Source organism: Plecotus auritus (genome assembly GCF_963455305.1).
Source record: "Plecotus auritus genome assembly, chromosome: 1".
NCBI lineage: Eukaryota > Metazoa > Chordata > Mammalia > Chiroptera > Vespertilionidae > Plecotus > Plecotus auritus.
Window position 1 is genome coordinate 146,454,194 of NC_137770.1, and position 20,015 is coordinate 146,474,208.

At 39.6% G+C, this 20,015-nt stretch overlaps 1 protein-coding gene across 1 annotated transcript in view; it reads right to left on the bottom strand.

Moving 5' to 3' along the window:
* MALRD1 (MAM and LDL receptor class A domain containing 1) overlaps positions 1–20,015 on the bottom strand; it is a gene marked incomplete at its 5' end in the record, with an annotated part of 676,620 nt that overhangs the window by 408,786 nt on the left and 247,819 nt on the right. The window contains 3 exons of the mRNA XM_080679375.1: positions 2,337–2,550; positions 9,199–9,309; positions 13,940–14,096. Of these exons, the coding sequence (XP_080535501.1) occupies positions 2,337–2,550; positions 9,199–9,309; positions 13,940–14,096 (482 nt within the window). The remainder of the gene's footprint in view (positions 1–2,336; positions 2,551–9,198; positions 9,310–13,939; positions 14,097–20,015) is intronic.

Sequence of the window (20,015 nt, forward strand, 5' to 3'; positions counted from 1 at the left end):
ACCACCACAGGCCCCTCACCCAGGCCACCCCATTCCCCAAGGGAACCCCAACCCTGATTCAGGATATCCTTCAGGGCAAACCAGCCAGCCCCCACCTGTGCACCAGGCCTCTATCCTATCTAATAAAAGAGCAATATGCAAATTGACCATCACTCCAATACACAAGATGGCTGCTCCCATGTGGACACAAGATGGCCACCACAAGATGGCCAGCAGGGGAGGGCAGTTGAGAGGAACCAGGTGTGCAAGAGAGGGCAGTTGTGGGTGATCAGGCCAGCAGAGGAGGGCAGTTAGGGGTGACCTGGCCGGCAGAGGAGGGAAGTTGGGGGCGACCGGGCCAGCAGGGAAGGGCAGTTGGGGGGGACCCAGGCCTGCAGGGGAGAGCAGTTGGGGGGGGACCAGGCCGGTAGGGGAGGGAAGTTAGGGGTGACCAGGCCTGCAGGGGAGGGCAGTTAGGGGTGACCAGGCCTGCAGGAGAGGGCAGTTAGGGGCAAACAGGCTGGCAGGGGAACAGTTAGGCAGCAATCAGGCTGGCAGGGGAGTGTTTAGGGGGTGGTCAGGCTGGCAGGCAGAAGCGGTTAGGGGCAATCAGGAAGGCAGGCAGGTGAGCAGTTGGGAGCCAGCAGTACTGGATTGTGAGAAGGGTCCCAGATTGGAGAGGGTGCAGGCTGGGCTGAGGGACACACCCCCTCATGCAAGAATTTTGTGCACCGGGCCTCTAGTGGATATTATAAGAAAGAATCCACAACTGAAGGAACAAACAATTATATGATATAAATAAAATTCGTAATCTGTAACTTTTTTTTAAGATTCAGTGTTACACAGAAGTAGTATGGTAGCTTGGGCAAAATAGTGGTTCATAAATTAAAGTGCATGGGTAAGCACTGCTGTTCCTGACTTCTGTGGAATGCACTAATAAAATATGTTCCTACCCCTCAGGGCTGCTGTGAAGATTCTGTGGAGATTAGTAGATAAACGGGCTTTGAAGGTTAAAAGTTTTATATAACTGTGAGCTCTCTTTATACTGAAGTTATTCTTAATATGCCAGATTTGGTTTCAAGAGATCAAAAAGGAGCAAACTGCAATATTCTAGCACAGAAATTATTATTAGAAATACTTTGTCAAACTTCATTTTGACAATTTGTTTTCACCTCATTTGCAATGAAATGAGGCAACAACTGGGCTACATTGTACAATTTTATAGATTTACCCGAATGAGCACATATAGCCCATTGAGCTAAGGATATTTTAATAGGTGTTGTTTATTATAAATCAATCTCCTAAAACAATATTACATAGTTGATATGTATCTCCTTTAGGAGACCACTTTGCCTTTTTTATGTAATATCTGGGTATTCATTTTTGGTTTTTAAGCAACTGACCACATCTCATAATTTACATGAAGGAATGACAACTCTTTGAAATGCATCCAAGCATAGAGGCTTGATAACCCTGCATGAATAAGTTTTGATGGATGTTTTACTGTGTATTTTTTTTGTTTTGTTTTGTTTTTGTGTGTGTGTGTGTTTTAAAACTTCCTTTTACATGGAAAATACTTGCTTCCCTTCTGGGTTTTCCAATTTATCTACAATTCCTTCACACACACACACACACACACCCGTCATCTAGTTTTAAGAGAATTCTGGTTCTAAATTAGGTATTGAGAGGAAAAAAAGTAATGTATTTATTTTTTAAAATTTATCTTTATTGTTGAAAGTATTACAGATGCCCCCCTTTTTTCCACCATTGACCCTATCCAATACACACACACCCAGGCCTTCATCACACTATTGTCTATAATAGGGTTATGCATATATGTATATAAGTTCTTTAGTTGATCTCTTCCTGCCCATCCACCAATCCCCACCTTCATCTGAGATTCCTCAGATTGTTTTATGCTTCTATGTCTCTGGATCTAGTTTGTTTAACAGTTTATTTTGTTCATTAGATTCCATTTAGAAGTGAGATCATATGATGCTTGTCTTTCTCTGACTGGCTTATTTCACTTAGCATAATGCTCTTCAGGTCCCTCCATGCTGTCTCAAAGGGTAAGAGATTCTTCTTTTTTACTGCTGCAGAGTATTCCAGGGTGTAAATGTACCACAGCTTTTTTATCCTCTCATCTACTGATGGGCACTTGGGCTGTTTCCAAATCTTAGCTGCTGTAAATTCTGCTGTTATGAACATAGGGGTGCACATATTATTTCTGATTGACCCTAACTGCCTCAGCTGCTGAGCTATATACATACTCTGTATGTTCAGCAATTAATGCATGGAATTGAGTAAGATTGTGGGAGATAAAGGCAAAAGTTAGAAAACAGAACACTTTTACTTACTGCAAATGAAGGTAGTCTCATCTGAATTATCAGTGCAATCATTCACAAAATCACACAGCTTGTCCTGTGCAATGCAGTGCTTGTTAGCACACATGAACTCTTGAGCAGTGCATTTCCTGTCTGGGCGGAGGAGGGGTGAGCAATCTTGAAAGGTAATGTCATCCACTGCTACATCTCCCATGTAACTGACACTGCGTTTTGCCCTGAAGATAATCTACAGAAGGAGGGATGAAGAAAGAGAGAGAGAGGAAGGGAGGAAAGGAAAGGAAAGAAGAGAAGGAGAGGAGAGGAGAGGAGAGGAGAGGAGAGGAGAGGAGAGGAGAGGAGAGGAGAGGAGAGGAGAGAAAAGAAGAGAAAAGAAGAGAAAAGAAGAGAAAAGAAGAGAAAAGAAGAGAAAAGAAGAGAAAAGGAAAGGAAAGGAAAGGAAAGGAAAGGAAAGGAAAGGAAAGGAAAGGAAAGGAAAGGAAAGGAAAGGAAAGGAAAGGAAAGGAAAGGAAAGGAAAGGAAATGAAAGAAAAAAAAGAAAAGAAAAAAGAAAAGAAAAGGAAGGGAAGAAAATCAGTTTCAGTTAAGCTGTCCATCATATGCAAAACTTGGAGCAAGCACTAAATACAACACTTGACTCTATAAAAATGCCGCATAATGAAACTGACCCAGAAAGCTTGGGGATCATTTAGATTTGTACCATCCTCAACACATAAGAATGTGGGAGTGGCATCACCAATACCACTGCCTCCTGCGTTGATTTGTGGGATAGGTGGCCTAGAACACTGGCCGGAGTCACCAATCCACCATTGCTGCCTCTGCAGCTCCCAGATCCCAAACAAGCCCTGTGCATTTCTTAGAGCCTCCTCACACATGGAAGCAAGAGGCCAATCCAAGTGCAGAATATACCAAGAGAAAGGAGATGCATGCACATCCTTTACTCTATTTTGCCCAATTCTTGCCATTCCTCAGATCTGTCCACCCCAAGATATCAAACCTCAATACCATGAGGTTGTTTTATTGGCCACATCTTTGGAACTCACATTATTTTGATTTTCCTTTGATTAATGTATGTGATGAACACAATTCTCATGTGTGTCATTGTTTGGTAGTGAGCTCCCACTTATGTGGACTGCAATAGAATTAGAAGTGATGAAAAATAATAGGAGTCACTATAGTTTTCAGAAAGGCTAGCTTCAGTTTATGACATGACCACTGCTTAGAATAATAATGAACATAGTTTCATAGAACATAAAAAGTCACATATTGTTTAGTGTCAAATTTTTAAGTGAAACTAATTCAGAGTTTCTCTGCAGGCCAAATATGGATTTGTGTGTTATAACATAAGAAATACTCCTGTATTCTAAAGTAAATTTAGAACAATTAGAAATTAGTTAACAAGAAATACAGTTACCTCAGTGATTTTACACAAAATATTTGTTGAGATCGAACACCCAAACACCTTTGACCAAATATATATATAATTATTTTTCTTAAAAGAAATTATTATAATTTTGTTGTTATTGTTTAAGACATGTTATGCTTCTCTACTACTGTGTGAAAAGCTAGGTGCTTTCTTCTTAAGATGAGTGGATAGAATAGTTGAAAATCAAGTGTCTCCCATTATAAAAATAAATAAAATATAAAAATACAATTTATATGTAAATTTCTATATAAATTTACATAAAAGGGATAAATTGTTTTTCTTCAGATCAAATGTGCTAAGAAAAAATAAATTTATAATATTTATTAAGAGCTTGGAAGTAATTAAAAGGAGGTAAAACTGGGAAAATAATAATGCCTACAACTTTTTATAAGGTAAATTGAACCCTAGAAAACTGAAAAAGGTACTCTATCATCTGGATATATCTAAACATTTAAATATGTGATGGAATGTTCTGTGGATAAGAAATCAGAAAACTCAATTACTATTACATTAACTTGTTTATCTACTATCCTTTAGACACAATCTCAGTTGCCTGTCATGTCCAAATGATCAAATCATCAATTATATCACTACTAGAGGCCTGGTGCATGAAATTCATGCACAGGGGTGTGTGTCCCTCAGCCCAGCCTGCACCCTCTCCAATCTGGGACCCCTCGAGGGATGTCCGACTGCCTGTTTAGGCCCGATCCCGGTATGATTGGGCCTAAACAGGCAGTCGGACATCCCTCTCACAATCCAGGACTGCTGGCTCCCAACTGCTCGCCTGCCTGCCTTCCTGATTGCCCCTAACCTCTTCTGCCTGCCCGCCTGATCACCCCCTAACCACTCCCCTGCCAGCCTGATTGATGCCTAACTGCTCCCCTGCCAGCCTGTTTGCCCCTTACTGCCCTCCCCTGCAGGCCCGGTCGCCCCCAACTTCCTTCCTCTGCCATCCTGGTCACCCCTAACTGCCCTCCCCTGCAGGCTTGATCGCCCCCAACTGCCCTCCCTTGCAGGCCTGGTCCCTCCCAACTGCCCTCCCCTGCTGGCCATCTTGTGGCAGCCATCTTGTGTGTTGGAGTGATGGTCAATTTGCATATTACTCTTTTATTAGATAGAACTAGAGGCCCAGCGTGCAATTAAAAACATGCGAGGAGGCGCCCCACCTCCCACTGTGCAAGAAGGCACCCCGCAGGGGGCCGGGACCCGCACCTGACCCGGGTAGCGCCAGCTGCCGCATTGTGTCCTGTGTGTTGGGGTGGGGGCATGCTCCTAGCTGTGCAGCTACTGCTCAGAACATGCCCCCGGCTGCAGAGTTGTGTCTGCTGGGGTGGGGGCAGGCGCTCCTGTGTGTTGTGTCTCCGCTCTGGCCTGTCCCCAGCCCCAGCCTCTCCATGTGTTCTGTCTCCACTCTGGCCGGCCCCCAGCCCCAGTCTCCCCACGGCCACTGGGACTGGGGGTGGCATGTAGTCACCTCCCACCCATCTGGGCGTGCAGCTCCTCCTGAGTGGTCCTGATGCCTGGCTAATTAGCATATTCCCTGTTTATATATATAGATGCTCCATACAATGTTGGTTAAGATTCCACAGACTTTACTATTAAATGTAATTAAACATTTTAAAAAGATCAATGATGTAGTTTTGGTAGAATTAAAGCAGGATCAATTATTTTTTTAAATTTGGGAAACAATATAGTGTAGCCGTTGGATAATGGACTTGTAGATGACCTGCCTATGTTTAAAGTTTGTCTCTGCTGTTTTGTGGTTATATAACTAGAGCAGGTTACCTAACTTCTAGGTATTTCTGTATTCTAATCTATAAAATCTATACATATGAAGAGGTAATATGCTAATTGTCCATTGCAGTGTCCCAGTAATGACCAATTTGCATATTGATAGACCAGCAGGGGGCTGCACGTGCAGCAGGGGGCGGATGGCCGGAGCCAAGTTCCTGAGGTTCAGAGAAGAGCGCCTGACAGGAGCCTGGACTGCAAAGAAAGAAGAGGAAGCAGCCACAGTGAGCTCTTCCAATCCCCCTGCATGGGCACCCTACCCCAGCCTTCGCACTCCCAGGGGGACGGGGAGGCTGACTGGATGGGGAGAAGATGCAGCCTCAGGGGTAGCTGCAGCCTGCACCTCCAACTCCCGATCTCTTCCCCCGCCACCCATGCCAGGGGCGCCCACACAATAGTATGCCGGCGACCACCTGTCAGCACCCCTGAGGCACCCGGGGCCAGCAGCCCGCCCCTGCTGGGCCACCTCCGCTGGGGCCAGACACACCTCTCCTCCCTACAACTCCAGACCTGGGTGGAGGCAGGCCTGAGCGGCCCAGAGGGTCAGACCCTTCCCCACGACAGCAGCAGCACCATCTCTGCAGCAGAACTGCGTTGAACCTCACTGGGGACGCAGCTAAACCCACCCTCCTAGCCCACCTGGCTCTGCCCTGGCCCGGCCGCCACCCCGCTCCAGGAGATTGGAGCCCCACCCTGAGCAGGTACAGCTGCGAAACAGCCACGTACAATTTAAAGAATGGCACCAAGTGGGAAGGTTTGACAGTTACTCCTCTTTCAGCCTCACCATCTCCCTAATGCCCCCCTAATGCCCTGCCCCCCGCCAGCACCTCCAGGGACAGCCACTGAGACAGGGCTGCTGGCCAGAACCTGCCCCTCCGAGGCCTGCGGAACCCTCTGCAAAGCTTCCATAGCTACAGTCCCAGGAAACAATCATGCCCTCCTCCCCTAATCAGCACCTGCTACCTGTGAGGGTACCCGTGGGCTTAAAAATAACAATCCCTTCCCATTTAGACATCACTTACTTGATGAAACATTTCTAGGTTTATTAGCTCAGAACCTCCTCATGACAACCCAGTAAGGTAGGCGGAGAAGAGATCACAATTCCCATGGTATATGCGTATGTATGCAGAAATGAAGCTCAGAGAGGAAAAGTGTCAAGCCCAGTGGTTCCCAAGGTGCAGCACACGCCCCATGTGGGGGGGGGGCGCAATTTGATTTTAAGGGGGGCAATTCGAGAATGAGTTAACAGTGAATTTTTTGCATTTCTTATGGTTCTAGGGGGCCTCATCTACAGCGTATCCTACATAATGAAAGGCTAATATGCAAATGACTGAATGGTGGAATGACCAGTCACTATGATGCGTGCTGACCACCAGGCGGCAGACACTCAACACAGGACTGCCCCCTGGAGGTCAGTGTGCTCCCACAGGGGAGCGCTGCTCAGCCAGAACCTGGCTCATGGCTACGGCTGGCGAGCACAGCAGCAGTGGTGGGAGCCTCTCCAGCCTCCGTGGAATGCTAAGGATGGCCGACTGACGGTTTAGGCCAGTGATCGGCAAACTGCGGCTCACAAGCCACATGTGGCTGGCGAGCCGTGGTTTGCTGCTCTGTTGACTAATGAGTTTGCTGACCACTGGGATAGGGGCTTAATCACAAGGAACAACAACAGCCTATAATTACTGGAATCAAGAGTCTAGGTCAGTGGTCGGCAAACTCAGTAGTCAACAGAGCGGCAAACCGTGGCTTGCAAGCCGCAGTTTGTCGACCACTGGCTTAGGCCCACTAAGCCGTCAGTCAGACATCCCCCCAGGACTCCCGGATGCAGGCCAGGGTGAGGGATCCCCCCCCAAGTGCACAAATTTTGTGCACCAGGCCTCTAGTGGTGATAATAATAGTATGTACCTCGTACAGTTATTGTGAAAACTAAAGAAGTATTTTTAAATTCATAGAATAGTACTTAGCACTTAGTAATTGTTATGTATGGGATTGCTCTAGTTGTAAAAATTATTATAATTAAAGATTCTGTTTAAATCAGAGTGCAGGTTACCAAACAAAACTCTGAGAACTAACCAGTGTTGAATCAGCATGTAATTTCTAAAATTATCTTATACTTTTCCTCAAGAATTAGAGCCATTCATCTTTCGGAGACTAAAGGAAATGATATCATAAACATGAAAGAATCATGGACAATATGCCAGCTCACACTCTAGCTCCACTGCATAGTATTTTGCTTTGCACATAGTAGGTGTTAATAAGTTTTTACTGACAGACTGATTGGATCACACACAGAAAGATTTAAACAACAAATTTCAATATGTGAAATATTTAATTTTGGAAAGGCTAAATTAGTATGTGATTCCTCTTGATTACATCCCCTTTATTGTTGTTTTTTATACATGATATTGCCATACAAATATTCTTCTTACATAAAACTAGTTAAGATTTCATTCCCTCAAGTGTAAGCCTATGTCTAGCAGCAATGAAATCTTTTACACATTGTTGCTGAGGATTTTTCTTGCCTCAGTTAAAAGATCATGGAGGTTAAAAGGCAGAATCACTTAATAATATATTTCAGGATGTGCAAGGCCATTAAATTGCTTTCTAATATTTACGTCTTTAGGTTGAACTTATTTCTTAATAATTTCCTAAATTATCTATAAATGACCCATTAGAACACTAGATTCCAGTGAGGCCAAACATGCATGGGATTTATTATACCTATCTTTCCAAGATATTGGGGATAATGCTGTATCATTCCCTTTATACAGCTGTGACTAGCCTGTGCTTCCACAGGAGCTGAGAGGGGCTGATCTATCAGACACAGCACACAATTGTAGATACAGCCACTGAATATTAACAGCAGAATTGGCTACTTCTATTGCATATACAGAGGATTAGAAATGTAATCATTAGTAAATATATCTTATATACAGAGATAAGTGATTCTAAATTTGTAGAATTAAGCCCTGTGCAGTTAAGGCTAATAGATATTTGCCTCATCTTCTAAGAAAACCCCTATTGTGCCAAAAAATAAAAATTTAAACCATACACACACACATTCATGGAGCTCTTGCTTTCTTGGTAATCAATAAAAAATAAAATCCATACCAAATATCTTTGCACATAATTATTTTCACTTTAAACATTTTAATCTATGTTCTTTTCTTTAATTGTTTTACATATACCTTATCCTCTGAATAGTATTATAGTCTATGTAAACACAAATACTAATACAACACACAATTTTGTTTCTCTCCAAAATATTTTCAAATTAAGTGAATCTATTATCTCTAATAACATTCAACAATACAATATGCTTTAAAAATATGTCCTTTTAATCAAATTTTAAAAAATTAATGTAGTTACTCTATAGTCTCTTAGAATATGCATATTTATAAATAGAGGGAGGTGTTCTTTACATATGGGAGACTGTAGAATGGAGTAGAATTGTCATTAAAATTAAATGTTCCCAGAAGCATGTTTGTCTAATTGGAAAAATAAGAACATTCTGAAATTTCAATTTCCTATGGAAAATACTATATATATTCATACAACACATCAGAAATGGAATGGGAGGACAAGATTATGAGTGAAGAAAATAAATTAGGATTAAAGAAGAAAATCACCAAGACTTACTACCCAAGTACTTGGATTACAAACCTGTATTTGTGAATGAATGCCTAAAAATAGTTCTACTTTTTTCCACTGTGCACCTTGCTGTCCACTTTGAGCCCACAATTTAGAGGTAACATTGTCTTTTTTGCTCAGTACCTGCAGAGATAAATCAAGTATGAAGTGCTGAAATATTTTATCATGATAAATTTTAAACATAGAATTTTCTAAGTTTTTACTTTATTTTAATATCAACATGAAGTCCCTGATAGGAAATCTGAGACAGTTTTCATTAGATATCTTTGTTTTCTATACAGCACTATGTCCCAGGGCACCTCACAAGCTTTGTGTAATAAAAGTGAGCATGATTATCTGTCATTCAAGTCCAAAGAAATCTGGGCATCATTTCACTAAGAACTCTATGTTAGCTTTTTTTTTAAAGAAATTTATTGATTAACTTATTGGAAGAGAGAAGAAGGGAGAAAAAGAAAGAGGGAGGGAGGAAGGAGAGAGAGAGAGAGAGAGAGAGAGAGAGAGAGAGAGAGAGAGAGAGAGAGAGACAGGTATTCTTTGTTCCATATTTATACATTCATTGGTGTGCCCTGACCAGGGATTGAACCTACAAGCTAGGGGTATATGGATCACACTAACCAACTGAGCTACCCAGCCAGGACCTACCTTAGCTTTTAAAAAAAAACCTGACAGCAGTAACAACTGGAATTTTACATATTAAATAACATCCATGTTGTCGAAAAAAGCACACATTACTTACTACAATACTCTTTTGAAAATGATCTTCATTTTCTTGGGTTCAGTTGGGACAGTGACATTATTACAGTGGGAGCTCAATTAATTTTAACAACACACGCGGGTGATATGAGCACCACCTATTCATGCTGTGCTAGTAAGATCTCTGTATACCACAGCCTTGAAAAATAGTACTATATCCTCATTCTAAGAGAAAATTCAGATTAGTCTCAGCAGACAAATTATTAGGCTCCTCTTTGAGAATGATACAAAATGAGTCATCAAGAGAGCAACTGAGGGTTAAGAGATCAACCAAAGGACTTGTATGCATGCATATAAGCATAACCAATGAACAGAGACACTAGGGGGATGAAGGTATGTGCTGGGGGGTGTGAGTGATTGGGGAGAGGTCAATGGGGGGAAAGGAGACATATGTAATTTTTTTATCAATAAAGAGTAAATAAAATAAAACAAACTCGGGAAATGCAGAACAAGTCCACATTCTAAAAGAACGGGCTCAGGTAGTTTTTTTTATTCACCCTGTATAATAAAGAACTAATATGCTAATTAGACTGGACAGCAGAACAGCCATCTGGATGAACTTCCTTACAAAGCCAGGGCTGCAAGGGCCAAGCCCCTTGCATGAATTTCATGCATTGGGCCTCTAGTTTCATAATAATACTTTTTTAAAATAGGAGGTATACAAATCAAGGAATTATTGAAAAGGGTTTGTGATCATTTTGCCTTTAAAGTGAAGGTAATTTTTAGTAGTTTCATTATCTTTAAAAAAAAAGTAAGTTCAAATGGCTGTAGAGCTTTTAGAGTCTTAACTTACTCAATAATATGTGCCTATCAAAAATAACACTAAATTCTCAGTCTATAAAATTCATCATGTTATTAAAATCAAGAAAACATAATTTCTTAAAAAAATAAAAATCATTTTTGTGGATAATAGAAAGATTGTATTGGGAATAGATCTTTGTATGAATATTATTCTATACTAGAGGCTCAGTGCATGAAATTCATGCACTGGAGGGGAGCGTCGCTCAGCCCGGCCTGCCCCCTCTCACAGGATGGGAGCCCTCAGGGGCAGGAGGTGTCCCGGCGATCAGGGGAAGGCAATGCCCCATCACACCTCTGCTGCTGCCACTGCTGGCAGCGCAAGCCTTGGCCAGCCCTGGTTACCTGAGCTTCAGGCGGCCCTGGGTGACTTGGAAGCCGCCATTTGAGGCTTGCCTGTGCCTCAGGCTGGCCCTGGGCGGCTGGGGGACTGAGGGGACTGGGGGATTCCGGAGGCAGGCACGTGGATGGGCCAGACCCACCTGGGGGCGGGCCCAGCCATGCTGTGTGCCTACCATCCCGGTGGGGCTAAGGCAGGGGTGGGCAAACTTTTTGACTCGAGGGCCACAATGGGTTCTTAAACTGGACCGGAGGGCCGGAACAAAAGCATGGATGGAGTGTTTGTGTGAACTAATATAAATTCAAAGTAAAGGAGCGGAGGGGAGAGCAAGAGAACCCTCCGCTCTTTTGGCTCCGCGGGCTGGATAGAACAGCAGAATGGGCCGGATCTGGCCCAAGGGCCGTAGTTTGCCCATGGCTGGGCTAAGGTGACTGAGCGCCGCCATCTTGTGGCTGTGAGCACCATCTTTGAGGGTGTGGCAGTCAATTAGCATATTCCCTCTTTATTAGATAGGATATAAATCACTAAGGAAAATGTATTCATGAACAGAGTAATGCAACATTTAGTGTTATTCAGCCATGCACAAAAATAGGGATCAGATGTATTACTATTCTAACTATTTGATAGTTATGCATCTACTAATACAAAATCTTATCTAAAAAATGAAAGCATATTTTAGATCATCACAACTATAAAATATAGTAGGTAAATAATTCTCATTTTTCTAGTGAAAAACTTGTAATAAATTGTATTGTTTTGCCTAAAGATATTTTTTAAAAGTCAATGTAAAGCAAATGATAAATTGCAACCTCAATCAACAAGACTATTAGAATACTTTCAGATTATTAAACATGCAACACATACATATACCAGTATACAAACAAGTTTACTTTTAAATTGCTTTTGGTAAGAAGTCTCATCTATAATAAAGAAGACAATTCTTCTAAAATTCATCTATAAACTTAAAAGTGTTTCCAATAAAAACAGCAGTTTTGAAATAATATGTTTATCTAAAATTTTATTTGGAAAAGTAAGTATTTAATATGGCCAGGAAAAGCCTAGAATAAGACAGTAATAACATTGAGGAAGGGGAAAACACCTAATATTAAAATTATAATCAAGCTACTGGGAAAGAAGTAGTTAAACAGCTGGTCTGCATTATATTTCTCTCTATTGAGAAAAAGAAAGCAGATAACCCAAGTACAATCTCTTTGCAAATGTGTTAAACACAGACTTCTTTGTAAATAAATTAATGGTATTCAACACAGGGAGAGTCCTTATCTATGGCTGCCTTTACAGATTTAGCTCTGATCTAAAATTGCTCATGGTAAACAGTTCTAAAATGTTGGAATTCATTTTTTCAGACATGGCTTTCTGGAAAATTTAATATAAGCTCTGTAACTGAGTAAAAATATAGATGCTTCAAAAACTGAGTAGGCTTTTATGTAAACAATGTATCTATACATATTACAGACAAGCTGTATATTACATAAGGCATTTCCAATATGGTAAGACAGGCTCTAAGGATGTGCATTCAGATTCCAGAACCTCTCTCTGGTTAGCCTGTACAACTTAGTTGTCTGAAATAAACCCGGGCCCCATGGAGAAATAGTTAACTCCAAGGATGGAACAGTGTAAAAGTAAGATGAATCTAGAACTTCTTTTTGTCCATAATGAAAGGAAATACTTAAAGACGGAGGAGCTTGTTAAGGAAACATACAAGTCAGCTTAAAGGGACTCCTATGGCCAAATCTGTGACAATTTAAAAACCAACAAATAAGCAATAGATAAGAAATTGAATACAATAGGAATCCATGAATCCACACTGATACAGTTCAATAAATGAATTTAAAAATGGAGAGAAAATATTTTGGGGTTTTTTTTGTTGTTCTTCCCAAATAATACCAACCTATAGATATAGACAAAATAATGGAGTTGGAAAATCACAATTAGGTAATCATCATAGTAAAATTAACTCCATTAAAAATACTAAAGGATGCAAAAACTAGTGGGCAAAATTGAATCCAGGTCAGGATTTTACGTACTCTCAAAATAGTTCTTCACAAAATATTTATTGATAACAAAGAGAACAGAAGTACTGAGACTGATTGACATCATGTACTAACCAATGGGATGGAATATTAGTGATGTTAAAGGGGGAAAAAAGCTTAACATTCAACAAATCCAAATTGAGGAACATTACAAAATAATTGAATTACAATTTTTAGAATATCAGTCTCATAAAAATCTAGGAAAACTGAGTAATCATTCCAGTTTGAAAGAAACTAAGAAGAAATAACAACTAGGTGTAATATCTGATTCTGTATTAAACTGATTTTTTCCCCAATAAAGCTGCTCCTGGGATAATGGACAAAAAATAAGATCTTTGAACAAGGGTATATTGTCTGTGAGATTCTGGCAACCTTTTGTGAGTTTGAAACAATGTAATCTTTTTTACAAAAAAACAATATGAAAAAGACTCCTGGAGAATGAGCACCACTACTATAAATAACAACATGAAGGATGCACATTCAATTTTTTACTAAAGTGTGTATAGTCATTTGTGCTATTCTCTGAACATTGTTACTGAAATCTAAATGAAATATTTCAAGTATAAAACCGTATTACACAGAAGCTGTAAACTCAGAATACAGACCATAATCATAAATTCAACAGTAAAAAAAATATATCCTACTAGCCATGCAGGTCCAATTCTTCTGAGTATTTTTCCAATCATACCATGTTGAAGTGTTAATAATTGTCCATTTTCATTTATTAGTAGACTACATTTTAATAACAATAAATTATACATTATGAATTTTTATGTAACAAATTTTAAAAATTTTATAATCTAAGCAATACCTGGAGAGAGCCAACGGTGGCACCATTCATGTAAGTCCAGAACACCAGGGTACATTTTGGTCCCGTGCGTGAAATAACAGGAGTGAGGATGTCAGCCATGTCACCAAATTTTCCATTTGAGCTATCAGCATACAGGTACCAGCCATCCGTGGTATTTCTAGGGAAGTATGATGTGTTTATAAGATAAAAAGAAAATAGAAAATCACAAAATATAGTTTGTCATTTATCATATTTTATCATTCTACAGTTTTACCTGTAAGTATAACAATGTTTTATAGCATAATGATGACTCATAATCTTCAGCAAAAATAATTCTTCTATTTTGATTTTGAATCCATGTATCAATTAGTATAATGTGTGCAAATTATGGTAAAGGCTAAAATTACCAGGTCTAATCTGTAATAACTTGGTTGATTTTTTTTTTTACAATGATACTGCCAATACTCTGAAGCTTTATAGAGCTTCTTTTCATGTAGGTTAAAATGAGACCTTGAAACAGTGAATGCCTTAAGAAGAGGCATTAAAAAAATAAATAAATATATTGATAAATAAAGCATTAAAAAAACAGAATAGAAACTGGCCTGGGGTTATACTCATAGATCTAAAAGGCTGTCAGGTTCAAATTTATTCTCTGTTAAGTTAGGTCAGTTTTACTAAGTTGGTAGATAATTTTAGTGTGTCTTTACTTTCCTAGCTCCAAATTAAAGAAGGAAATAATGGTGGAAACAAATATCAATGCAATCTTGCCATAGAGGATAGTGTTTATGCCCCTACTTTAATTGTCAATTCAGGAAAAAAAAAAGAAAATAAAATTGTAAGACATCCTTGGCAATACACAACTTTCTTAAAAGTTTAAATTTATTAGGGTGACATTGGTTAATAAAATTATATAGATTTCAAGTGTATATTTCTATGATACATTCTTCACAATTTGGGCATTCTGGCATTCTGTCTTTGATTAATTCGATTTCTTACTACTTTCTCATCTAAATATGCTAGATAGTATAAAGTTTAAACTTGATAGTTATTAAAACCCCTTTCATTTTGAAAGTTTTATGATTTGATCAATGAAATGTGAGTCATTAATAGCAAATAGAAAGAAGTATTCATTCAATCACCATGTATTTATTGACTCAAACTTTCCAGTCTTGCCTGTCTAAGGCACTGGGAATATGACTGAGCAAAAGACACACAGGGTGGTTGGCCTCATCATTTACTAGATCCATTATGAAGGTAGAATGATCAAGACAGTGTGGTATTGGAGTAAAGACAGACAAATGGGCCAGAGAAATGGATGGAATAGTTCTGAAAGAAACCCACACATATTTGTACACATGATTTATGAAAAGTTTAGGTCATCAGAGCAATGAAGGGAAGGACAATATTTTCAGTGTGTACTAAATTAATTAGATAGCCATGTATGAAAATAAGAAAAATCGATATCTATTTCACTGCATTTAAAAATAATAAATTCTAGGTAGATTGTACCAGGAATGTGGAAGGTAAACCAATGAAGCTTATCTAAGACTAGAGGCCCAATGCACAGAATTCATGCAAGGGGCTCTGCAATTGCAGTCACAGTGGCTTGCCTCAGGCCTCGCAGCCCCGGCTTCATCTGGAAAGTCATCTGGAAGGACATCCGGAAGGACATCCAGAAGGCCGTTCAGCTGTCTGGTCTAATTAGCATATTATGCTTTTATTATTATAGGTAATATAATAATATCTTTATAATGTAGAAATTAGAAAGTTTCTTTAAACAATATATAAAAATAACCATAAGGGGAAACACTGGAAAACAGAGCTGAATTCAAATTAAGGATTTCTATTTATCAAAAAATACCCATACGATGATCAAAAAGCCAGTGAATGGGAGAAATCATACATACCACATTTCATAAATGCAATATTTATTGATGGCCTACCATATAGCATGCTCTAGCCCACATGTTCAACGGTATATATGTGTATATGTGTATGTGTTGTTATACATATTAGTACATATTATGTAACTACATATATACAAGCAAGACCTGGAAGAAATATTCCAAAATGTTAAAATGTTTATATCTGTGTTTGGGGCCATGTATATTTTGTTTCCTATATAGTGCATAGTTCAGAGTAGATAGACCCTCAAAAATACTTGATAAAGAAAATAGACAAGTGAGTTTAAAGTTAGTAGAACATGTGTGGAGATAAAAGGGAGTGGCAGAACTGCGGATTCAGATGAAATTCAGATGACAAGTTGGTAATGTGTTCTAGGCTGGGTAAAAACAAAACAAAACAATACAAAACAACAACAACAACAAATTTAGAAAAGACAGAGCAAAGCCAATAGATCTGGAGACTGAGGAGGAATTAAGTGACTAAAAGTCACAATTTTGGCAATGATAAAAAGCATCTAACCTATGGTTCAACTAGAGATCTCTGTGTTTGTTTCCCAAAAAGTATACAATGAAAATAATAGTAATTTGCCCAATCCATTATAATTCAAAAATATTCAGTCACTCACAAGAATAAATCCTATCTAATAAAAGAGTAATAAGCAAATTAACCATCACTCGGCTACACCCACAAGCCATGCCCACAAGCCACGCCCACCAGCCAATCAGGAGGGAATATGCAAATAAATCCAACCAAGATGGCTACAGCCACAGAGAGCAGGAGGGAGGCTTGGGTTTCCCTGGCAATGGAGGAAGCCAAGCTTTCTGCCTGCCCTTGCCAGCCTAGGCCTCCACTCAAGGCTACAAAGTTTCAATGATAGAAGATACATAAACCCAAACAGAAATGGCGGCAGCCACGGAGCTGGAAAGAGCAGGAGGCTAGGGTTGCTCCCGGCGATGGAGGAAGCCAAGCTTCTGCAGCCCTGGCCGGCCCAGGCCTCCGCTTAAGGCTACAAAGTTTCAATTATAGAAGATACATAAATCCCAATAGAAATGGCTGCTGCCACGGAGCAAGCAGAAGGCTTGGCTCCGCTCCAGGCTACAAAGTTTCAATTGTAGAAGATAAATAAACCCCAGATACCAGGGCCTCTGCTTGGGTTGCCAGGGGGCATGGCCGGCCTGCAAACCACCACAGGCCCCTCGCCCAGGCCCTCCCACGCCCCAAGGGAACCCCCACCCTGATCTGGGACACCCTTCAGGGCAAACCAGCCGGCCCCCACCCATGCACCAGGCCTCTATCCTATCTAATAAAAGAGTAATATGCAGATTGACCATCACTCCAACACACAAGATGGCTGCCCCCATGTGGTCAAAGATCCTGCCCCCATGTGGACACAAGATGGCCACCACAAGTTGGCCAGCAAGGGAGGGCAGTTGGGAGGGACCAGGCCTACAAGGGAGGGCAGTTGTGGGCGATCAAGCCTGCAGGGGAGGACAGTTAGGGGTGACCAAGCCAGCAGAGGAGGGGAGTTGGGGGCAACCAGGCCTGCAGGGAAAGGCAGTTGGGAGGGACCCAGGCCTGCAGGGGAGGGCAGTTGGGGGGAAACAGGCTGGAAGGGAGCAGTTAGGCATCAATCAGGCTGGCAGGGGAGTGGTTAGGGGGTGATCAGGCTGGCAGGCAGAAGTGGTTAGGGGCAATCAGGAAGGCAGGCAGGTGAGCAGTTGGGAGCCAGCAGTCCTGGATTGTGAGAGGGATCCTACTTCCTGTTTAGGCCCGATCCCGGTGTCCACATGGAGGTAAGATCAGGTCTAAATGGTCAGTCAGACATCCCTTGAGGGGTCCCAGATTGGAGAGGGTGTAGGCTTGGCTGAAGGACAGCCCCCCCCTGCCCCTTGCACAAATTTCATGCACCGGGCCTCTAGTATAAAATAATTAGTTAAAATTATATAAATTATAAATCCCTGCAATACTCCCTTGCCAGCAAGGAAAAGAAGGGAGACATGACAGGAGATCAATTTGAAAATTTCAAACAACAAAACTGCATGTGTGTTTTTATACCGCACTGTGAACACAGTTACCAGTGTAGCAGTATATCATATATGCATTAACTCAGGGCACATGATGTATGTACAATTCCTATTGGAAAAATGAAGAATTACACAACTTGTAATGAACACTTGCCTATGTTCGAGATGAGATTATTCAACCATGTACCTATAAAGGAAATCAACTCCCCTCCTAAAATGAGAACAGCAATAATGATCACACATACTGTGCTGTCACCCATAAAATATCAGCATCTCTCTACCAGCCTTCAAATTGTCTTTTCTCATATAAAGCATGAAGTAATGTTTTATAGAAACATATGTTTTCTAATAAAACATATAATAAACCACATAGTAGTAAAAGTTTAAAGAAAGTAGTGTTACACACCCAGGTGTTGCAAATGTACAGATCCTTGGTGATAATGTACAAGTTATTTAAAAAATCATTATAAAAAGAGATCTGATTTATAGTCCATGCTATTTTAAAGAAAGTCTCCTAGGTCTCCTAGGTGATCAGTTTCTAAAATCTTACCATTACACAGAGTAAGCAATTAAAATATTACATTGCTTTCCCCTCTTTATTTGAGAATCTCCTGGGTACTCAAATTAATAATAATAAAAAAAAATCCTCTTGCATGGACAAAGTAAAATATTTTTTAGTTAGGTCAATTGACCTTTGATCTTGTAAATATTCCAGATGAGGGACATATTCTCCAGGCTTATTCGTTAGGTTGAGATATATCTTTTGATTCTTTATAATATTGTAGGCTGTTTTAACATAACTGACTGCTATTAGCTACTAAGATTTATCATGAACTTTAATAGCTTCATGAGTAGCAGAAATACAAAGTGTCCTTTTTGCAAGTGCAAGGTATCTCAATTTTTAAAAAAGACTTACAATTTTAGTGGAGTGTGTTTGGATTTCTCTTTCCTAGTCTCATGAAATAAAAATGAAGTAATTAACATTTGTTGAAATTTTATATAACCACCTGGGGTTTTTACCAGCTCAAAATTCAATAACAAAGGTACCAAGGCAACTATTTTAATTAGAGGCACCCACAGTTCCTGTTTCAATATTATATGACATTCACTGGAGAACCATTATTTGTGAGTCAAGTAGAAAAACATTAAAAAGTAACTGCAAATTTTAAAAGTTTAAGAAATTACACAATCAGTTGTATTTATTTTCTAATTCTAAAACAGAATTTTAAAAGGCTCACTAATGTAAATATATATTTTTTTATAAAATAGATTTTAAGCCAAAGGAACACTAGCTTTTGAGATGAATAAAGTAAAATATTGTAAGTTTTTAGATGAATTTTTAAATTAATAAGCCTTTAAATTAGGGAATATTAAATAATAGTTTGTCCTTGGACACTCATAACAAACCTCAAAAATGGGATTATAATCATTACTACTTCCTGGATGAGATAACTGAAATTAATAATTTGCCAGTGGTAATTCCCTTGAAGCCAGGACTTTGATCTATCTATCTCCCCATGCTTTATATTCTAAACTCATTCTCCTTAAGAGAAGTGTCTGAACCAGCAGCATCACCTGGGAACTTGTTTAAAATGTGAATTCCTGGGCCCTATCTCAGATCTACTGAACAAGACTCTAAGGAAGGGATCAGCAATTTGTTTAACAAATTCTCCAGCTTATTCCGTACATGCTAAATTTTGAGACTCTGCCTTAAACCACTTACATTAACAGTTAAAATGGTATTTACAATCCCAAGTTACTAAATCAAAATGTCAATCCAAAAGAAATACCTAGAAAAACAGATATTCCACTTTTGTTTTTCTTCTCAAAATAAATACTCTGAGGAAAATAAATAACTATAAGATTAAAACAAAATTGTGACACCTGCTTTTAAAGCTACTCATTTTCTTTTATATATTGACTAAAAAATAGGTCAGATGTTCTAGTAAAAAAAAAAAAAAAAGAAAAAAAAAAAAAAGAAAGAAAGAAAAGAAAAAACTAGTTGGGAAACGTTTGGTTTGGAATTAGTCAAATGTATTTGAGAAACCCAATACATAACATTTACACACACACACACTTTTTTTATTTTTTTAATGTAAACAGCTCTTCTGGGAGTTGTATAACAATTGTCTATTATACTGTTCTTGTTTTTGTTGTTGTACATTCCT